The following is an 8750-nucleotide window of genomic DNA, read 5'->3' as shown; positions in this document are numbered from 1 at the left end:
TGTTGGAGTGGATGGGCCTTTGGCCTGATCCAACATTGGCGTCTCTTATGTTCTTATCAGTGTTAACAGGAGGGGTATGCAGCCTTTCATTGCACTACTCTGGATTAAAGCCTTACTGTCAAGAACAAAACCCTGGGGGGTTAATCATCTTCCAGTGTTCCTTGTAAGTGAGCTGTTTCTTCTTTATTCAGTATGCTGCTGAGCACTGCGTCATAGTAAGGACTAAAGACCATCTTGTTGTAGTTAACAAGGCGAATGTACTTGACAGCAATTTCCTCTAGCTCTCGCTGAATAGCGCCTAATCCACCAGGAATTGCAGGAATGGATTTCTGATAACCAGATGCAAGGTAGCTTTCTAAAAACATCTGGATTCTGGACTCTGGAAAAGAACAATAAATATTATCAAGAATTACTAACAATGATTCTGGCAGGAAGACAGAAATGTATATCAAGTAAGTTTATGAGAACAAATTGAGAGTCCAGTGGCACCTTTAAGACCAACAGAGGTTTATTCAAGGTATGGGTATATATACCTCTCTCATATCTCATATCACCCTCAGCTATAAAACGAGAACCAAACGTTTCCTGCTCTTCTACCCAAAATCCCTGGTGAAATTCTAGCTCTCAACCATCATATTATTGATCTCCCAAAATAGTTCCTCCTCTCCTGGCATTCATGTGGCACTTCTACCTTGATAAAGTAGCCTTTAGATACTAGTTAATGACAATACAATTTCTTTTTTAACTATTTCTGTCCTCCAAATATCATGGGCTGGATCCAGACTAAATTTTCCACTAATGGAAGGAGTGGAGTAATTTCCACCAATTCCCCCTTCCGGCTGCAGACCCCGGATTTCTCCCCACCTCTCATGCTGTTCCTGAGAGCCTCCTGTCTTGAAGGAATAGCATTTCCCGGAGATCAGGGGGCCGCAGCAGCCGGGGGAGGGGGACAGGAATGTTTCTGTTCCATGGACAGAAGTGTCTTGCATGAGTGGAAAATGTAATCCACATCCAATCCCAAATATGTGCAATAATAGGTTTTGTCTGACTCCCCCTCCCATAAATTAATTTGGTCCCCTAAACATACCTATCAATTTGCATATGGAATTATCAGGATTGGCCAGAGCCTGGATCTGTCCTTTAAGCACAGTCTCTTTTTCAAGTGTGAACGGTGTGAATCCATGTTGGGAAAGACAACCACTCACTTCAGCACAGACCTTTTCACTGATGGTAGCCAAAGCTTCGGTCAAGTTGGAGGAGCTGGAGGAAGAAGGGTTAGGTTCTTTAAGGATGGCACAGGCTTCATGTATTATAGCAGCTCATAGAAAACTTGCAACTGGTTTGTTAATGTTTGAAACTTAAATCATAAGCCACAGGAGTATAACAAACCCTGATTGGGAGGGGGGGGGGAGGCACTGCTTGGAGGAAGCCTTACACGCCCACTAAAGGTAACAAAGCCTGAAATCACATGAGAAATGAGAGTGGAAGAGGAAGTCATTTTCTAAATAGGACTGGGAGTTGATCGATTTACATGAAACATGTGCATTATGTCATGTGGTTAAAAATTCTCCACCATATAAGAATGTACACCCCTTTGTTGGGGTTCAGTTGCTGATGCAATATTTGAGGTCTGAAGGACATCAAGAAGAGACTGGCCACCAGTTTAAGTTTTGTTAAAATAGGTATGTGAGTAACAGATGTCCTGCTATACTTGGATTTCAAGTGATTATACTTTTGTGTTTAGGACTTAAACATTTGTAAGCTGCTTTGATACTTGTGTTCCAGGAGGGAAGCTGTATATGAACAGTCTAGCTAAATACTGTATTTCTGATGATGTCACTGGGAGCACAATAGGGCTCAAATTCCTCCCCAGCCCAAGGGCCTGACTGCCCTTTCCCTCAGCTTTGGTGGCATGGAAGAACTTTTAATGAAGGCCTCTTTCTTCACATCACTACTTGCTATAGGGAATGCCGTATTCTTCCTACGCCCAACACAAAGCCTTTTCCATCTCAAGGAGATGGTGAAGGCCATACAGCATTGCCATAAAAACAGTATGAGATGACTTCCATACCATTCAGAATCACATCACAGAGGGACCAAAAGCTGCACGGTACTCACGAGGGGTGTAGCCCAGTCAGCAGCACACGGATACCCGTTTTGAGCTTGTCGGTAAAGCCTGGCAAGCCTGAAAGGGCTGTGCCCGCTGCATTGAATGTTACCAGAAGAACAGCGCCTGTTAAGATGAGCTGGTCCAGTTCCAACTGCATTTCCTGAAAACGCGTTTGGTCCATCAGCACAGTCTGCAGAAAAATGTTTTCAACACAATGGAGAAGACAGTGACTTCGGCATGCGGGGCAGGCCAAACAACAGTGCACAAGAATGAAATGGGCGATGCCAGATGGCAGAAGGTAGAGGAATTTCTTTACCTAACTGCAATATATTTCAAAACCTCGTTGCCACGGCTGAGCCTTCCCACTCCTCTTGCCACCTCTGTGTTATTCAGGTCCCTGCCACACGGCAGGAAAAGCGACGGGCGAAGTGCGGTTAATCTGAGCCGCACCGAAGTTGAGACTACTCGGGGGGGATCCCACGGATCCCCCGCGCCGCGGCGCCGTCGCTCCCCGGCACGATCAGATGCCGGGGAGAAAGCGACGGTGGGAAGGGGAGGCTGGCGAACTGCGCATGCTCACACATGCGCAGTTCGGCCAGGAGCAGGGGATACGACGGTGCAAGGACGCGCCGGCGATCCCACGGCCACACTTGCCGTGGCCCATCAGCATGAACCACCCAGGTATGTGGTTCTTTTTTGGTGCGGGGTTTCGGGCGGGAGGGACGGAACGGGGACGGCCGAGCAACGATTCCCAGATGTTGCCGTGGGATCGCGCCCATTTGCCGCGCATCCGTTCCGTCCCTCTCCCGGCCCATTTCCTCAGAATGGTATAAGGCATGAAATGTTCTCCTCAGAGCCGTCCACAACTACATTGTGTGGAAAGGAAGAGCCAGGTACACAACAAATTTGCCATACAGACACTGCTTTAAATTGTCCCCCCCACACACCAGCAGTCTCCACATGGCAAGCTGTTTATGTGCAACTTGTTGCCTCAACGCTCAAAGGATCTTCTCCGTGCTATGTTACTGCTCGTAAAGAAAACCGCCTACCAATGTCAACGGGTATATGCTAACTGCTTGGGGTCCCATTTAATGTTGGGGAGAAGGCGAGATTCACAACAAAGTTCAAAGGCCTGCTTTTGAATATATTCAATACGACTGCAAGAAAAACAAGAGGCTTAGACCCTGATTTGTGATTCTGTAGGCATAACAGCAGTTCCATTGGCAAAAGAGGGGAGGGCAATTTCTCCCAATTCCCTATTTCCTTGGGGGGGGGAGATAACCCACTACTGCAGGGGGCCCAGAATGATCCAGTGGGCAAGGTGGGGGGGGACACACGTTGTTTTCCTGTGGCATGATTCTACTCATATATAAATCCAGAGTATTATAACTGCATTTTGCATGCTCAGTTTTTATTCCTTATAATCAGGGCTATTTTGGGGCAGGAACACACAGGAACAGAGTTCCGGCTGGCTCCCAAGTTGGCCACGCCCAGCAGGAACTCATTAGCATAATAGGCCACACCCAACAGCAGAAACTCATTAGGATTGGCTACATTAGGGATGTGTGGCCTAACATGCAAAGGAGTTCCTGCTACAAAAAAGCCCTAGGTTTTGACCACAAACAAGGTAAACAGAATAACAAGCAAAAGGTGGGTGTGGCTGGATAACCACACTTCTGGTAACATTGGGGTGCGGCCTAATGTGCTAATGAGCTGTGCTGTCAGGGGTGTGGCCCAATATGCTAATGAGTTCCTGCTGGGCTTTTTCTACAAAAAGAGCCCTGCTTATAATTACCAAAGAGAATGATGGTTCAAATTACATAATGGTCTGAAACACATGGGGAGAGGTATTGACTAGTACTCCCCTCCCTCCCTGGTGCCCTGTTGGCTTCCCAGGGACAACAGCTAGCATGGGAAGCCATTCCAAGCTGCCCGCAAATAACAGGAGCATCAGCTAAAAGAACACCACAGAGGAGATTTGGATTTTTCTCAAGAAGACTGAAGTGCTCATGAGCAGAATCCTCTTAAGTGAAGGCAGACGACTGTTGAAGGAAGAAGTAAGCCACTAAGGAAAATGGCTGATATAGCTCCAGTTATCACCAATCAGGGCTATTTTTGGGCAGGAACGCACAGGAACGGAGTTCCGGCTGGCTCCTGAGTTGGCCACACCCAGCAGGAACTCATTAGCATAATAGGCCACACCCAACAGCAGAAACTCATTAAGATTGGCTACATTAGGGGTGTGTGGTCTAACATGCAAAGGAGTTCCTGCTACAAAAAAAAAAGCCCTGGGTTTTGACAACAAATAAGGTAAACAGAATAAGAAGCAAAAGGTTACTTCTGGTATTTTGGGGGTGTGGCCTAATATGCTAATGAGCTGTGCTGTCAGGGTATGGCCTAATATGCTAATGAGTTCCTGCTGGGCTTTGTCTACAAAAAAAGCCCTGTCACCAATTACCACACCCCTCACCTTATGGGGCACGGGTACCTTCTTCAGCGCCACAGGTGTCCTGATCAAAAGCCCCATAAGGGCAGGGGAACATCTTTGAGGGAAGAGAGGACTAAAACTGGGACTATAATACATACTTTATACAAATAATATTTGAACTATGTAGCGGTAACAGAAGAAATGGTTGCAAATAATATGTTCTTAGTAGTTGCTACAATTATCTGTCAATGAAAGTCCGTTCTTCTTCATCTCCCTGTCATAAACACATGGAACTCTGCCAAGTCTACATTATGTCAAATATTGATCCCGGGATCAGTCCAGAAGGTTATAAATCTACACTGCAATCAGGTCATTTAATGCATGAACCAAATGTTCAGGTTGTGTGTCCTGATTTTTTAAATATATAGTACTTGAAAAACAATGATATTGGCTGCAATTCCCCACATATAAACCAAGACATTTCTCACGGGTCAAGGTATTCTAATAATCAAAACAACTGCTCTGCCATCCAGACAGGATTAATCAGCAGCCATTTTTAACAATGGTAACTCATCCAAGAGCATACATTTCCCGAATGTTTGCAGAAAGAACAAGGTGACATATATAATCAGTCTATATATAAATGTCCACTGAGAGACATGCCTAATGAGCTTTGACTGGTATAAATAATAAACCAGAAACTGAATCTAAACATTGTTCCTACATTCCCTGTCAATAATCACTCCTGTCCCCAAAGGCTTCATGATACCGTAATACAGGCATGCACTGATAAGACGGGGAGACACTGCAATACAATACTTGTTTACACAGCCGAGTTTTCCTGAGTCATCCTGTCAAGATTGACTTCCCAGGTCACTTTGTCCACAGATACACAGCATTCAAGGGTGTTTCAGCACATTCTCCCAGTGCCGCTCAGACCAACTTTTTTGTTGTTGTTCAGTCGCACAGTCGAGTCCGACTCTTCGCGACCCCATGGGCAAGATCTCGCCAGGCCCTCCTGTCTTCCGCAGTCCTCTGAAGTTTGCTCAATTTCATGTTCATTGCATCGATGACACTGTCTAACCATCTCATCCTTTGCCGTCCCCGTCTTCTTTGACCTTCAATCTTTCCCAGTATCACGGTCTTCTCCAGTGAGTGCTCCCTTCTCATTTGGTGGCCAACTATCCTGCCCCTACAAGCCCCTACAAGCTTACATATTCATCTATCCAGGCACGAACCCAATTTAACTGTTAATCCTCAGCCTCCTTTCTGCTGCAATTCTGTTTTCATGCATCTTTGGAAAAGAAATTTTTGCACAACTGCTTTATTTTTCCATTGCAACTTATTGTTACTTACGTAAGCTGCCTTGAATCTCAGCTGAGATGTTAATGTTTTAAATACACAAATTACCTCTGGAAATGGTTTCTGCAGATGATCCCACTTGAGCAGCTTAAGGTATGCATGGTTCTGTACAGCAAGATGACACAGTGTGGGAGTTCTACTGGAAGATGCCGCAGCATCACCAACAGCAGGTGGAAGTTTGTACCTCAGGTCATCCACAGCTCCTCGCAGCCACTCAGTGACAAAGTCCAGGGAATCTGTTTAGGAGCCAGAAACAGTCAAGAACTGCACTGAACAGCTGAAAAGGGTCCCTAGAATTAGAAACAAGTCACGGTGACCTTTAATTCCGAGGGACATGGCAGAGCACTGGTCTAAGACCTGGGAGACCCAGGTTCAAATCCTCGCTCACCACGAAACTCAATGGCTCGTCTTCAACCAGTCATTCTCTCTCAGCCGATATACCAGAGTAAAAACGCACTAAAATAATAAGAAAAACTGTGGTCCAACATTTCCTCCACAGGCCAATTACGTGTCTTCTCTAACAGCTGAAATGCATTCCTGTGCCTAAAAACACCATCAACGTGTGCTCAAGAGTCACAACCAGAGGTCATTTCGGGAGGGATCGTGGGGGATCGCAGTTCCCCCGGGTGAGGTACGGGGGGCGGGGCACATGACGAAGCCCCGCCCCCCGCTTCCGGCCGCCCCGCTTCCGGCCCTCATTCAGCCAGGAGGAGGCAGGAGAAGAGGGAGGGTAAGTTGCTTCCTCCCTGCCTCTCCCCACCCCTGCCTGCCTGGGGCCAGGGAGGGCCTTTGCGGGGCTTCCTTGCACTCCCGCCGGCCTTGCAGGTCCACCGCCGGGCCCCTCATGGGGCTCGGCAGTGAAGCGGCAAGACTGGCAGCGGCGGCCGGGACCGTTGGGGGCGGGGTGTGTGGCCTTACGACACACTTCCGGTGATGTCAGGGGGCGTGGCCTTATGACACACTTCCGGTGATGTCAGGGGGTGTGGCCTTATGACACACTTCCGGTGATGTCAGGGGGTGTGGCATATGCTAATGAGTTATGCTAATGAGTTCCCCTAGCTCTTTTTCTACGAAACAACCCCTGGGACTCACAACCAATTCCAGTTGCCAGACAGCATGTTTACATGTCTGGAAATGTTTAGCAAGCCTGTAGACGCATGCAGCAAATCAGGCTGGAAATGCAGGGAAATCCCTTCGCTGTGATGTGTGAAGCATGTCCCAGTGCAAGGGGTATACGGAGTTAGTGTTACTCTTGAGAGACACTCTGATCAAAGGAAGAGAGTGCAGGGAAAGCACAGCACAGCCTAGAGGTATTCTTCAAGCTTCCCCCAAAAGGGACGTTTCCGATTCAATTTAAAATAAAATGGAAAGGCCCAGAGGGCGCAGTTAATTCCAATATATTTTTTATCAATTTTAAAAATTCAGAGTTGTTATTTCAATTGCAACAGAAGATGGATGTAGTGCTATGGAGCAGCACAGGGCAGATGGACAGCACTCGGTTTCACGGGCCAGCCAAAAGAGAGCTTAAGGGTGGAGCGAAAGCCCCCCCCCCCTTTAACTTCTCATTCTCCTTGACAAGGCAGACTTCCCGTTTTAGGTGCTAGTTAAGCAACACGGACTCACTCCAATCACGGCCTTTGGAATCATCAAGATACTATATATTTTTCAAAAATTTGGCAGATGATTTTGGGGTCTAACACCGGCCTGCTCAACCTGTGGTGGGACCATCAAGCTTAAAGCGAGCTGTGAGACAGGTGTCAAGAGTCTGCCAAGTGCTTGACAAGTTTCCCGACTTTTGCAGGCCCAGGCAGGAAGCACAAAATAGATGGCTCACCACAGAAGAAAGGCAGCTAGTATTGGGCTTTGTGGGTCACAAGCTGTGCAGGCCTGATCAGCCTCTAAAAGTATGGCCAGGGTCCGACCTACCTGAGGGACTGCCTTTCCCCATACATACCCCCAAGATCACTTCGGTCGGGGACGCAACATCACCTGGTGATTCCAGGCCCCCGGGAGGTAAAGCTTGCTGCGACCAGGGCCAGATCTTTTTCAGTGGGGGCCCCCACCTGGTGGAACGAGCTCCGGGAGGAGATCAGGGCCCTGCGGGACCTTATGCACTTCCGCAGGGCCTGCAAGACGGAGCTCTTCCACCAGCCTTTTATATAGGGGCGCCACTTCTACTACTACCACCACTGAAACAACAGGGTTGGGAGTGGTCCCCGGAAGAACGGCCATAAATTTGCATGGCACTGTTGCCACTGGACTGGCTTGGACCATCGACAGGACAATTTTACCTAAGGAAATGATTGCTACCATCCTCAGAGACCATCTTGTCTGCATGGAGCACTTTATCTGTTTGCTGTGATTTAATGGTTTTTACTGTTTTATATTGTGTTACTAGCTGAAAAGCCCGTTGTGAATCCGATACAACGAGATCTAGAAAGATGTGGTCTGTAACGAACGCATAGGCTGGATGGTGGTAAGGTAAACAGTAGTGGGTGAGGGTGGGAGAGGGGTGGGGGAACGGGGGCGGCGGCCAGAGGCCTCTGCATCCCGTTGCTGACCCTGGAGTGAGTGGGGGGGAAGGGACTCGGCCTCCAGTTGCCAGCCCAGGAGTGGGTGGTGGGGGAGGGGAAGGGAGCGGGCGACCGGAGGCTTCTGCCTCCTGTCTCTGGTCCTGGAGTGGGGGGTGGAAACGGACCCGGTGGCCGGAGGCTTGCACCTCCAGTCACCGGCCCTGGAGTGTGTGGGGTTGGGTGGGGGGAAATGGACCCGGCGGCTGGATGTCGGCCCTGGAGTGGGGTGGGGGTTGGAGGGAAAACGGGCCCTGCGGCCGGAGGCCTCTGCCTCGCC

The 8750-nt window shown here is 48.4% G+C and overlaps 1 protein-coding gene across 1 annotated transcript in view; it reads right to left on the bottom strand.

The window, feature by feature from the left end:
• Window positions 1-8750, bottom strand: part of TCP11L1 (t-complex 11, testis-specific-like 1) — a 24648-nt gene continuing 15898 nt past the window's right edge. The window contains exons 7-10 of the mRNA XM_015409727.1: window positions 5949-6136; window positions 2119-2300; window positions 1088-1260; window positions 1-379 (exon numbers count right to left, since the gene is read on the bottom strand). Coding sequence (XP_015265213.1) covers window positions 141-379; window positions 1088-1260; window positions 2119-2300; window positions 5949-6136 — 782 coding nt within the window. The 3' untranslated portion in view covers window positions 1-140. The remainder of the gene's footprint in view (window positions 380-1087; window positions 1261-2118; window positions 2301-5948; window positions 6137-8750) is intronic.

The sequence above is a fragment of the Gekko japonicus genome, unplaced genomic scaffold, assembly GCF_001447785.1.
Source record: "Gekko japonicus isolate JY-2015 unplaced genomic scaffold, Gekko_japonicus_V1.1 scaffold113, whole genome shotgun sequence".
NCBI classification, from domain to species: domain Eukaryota; kingdom Metazoa; phylum Chordata; class Lepidosauria; order Squamata; family Gekkonidae; genus Gekko; species Gekko japonicus.
The sequence above is the reverse complement of the archived record's forward strand: the minus strand, read 5'-3'. Positions and strand labels throughout refer to the sequence as shown.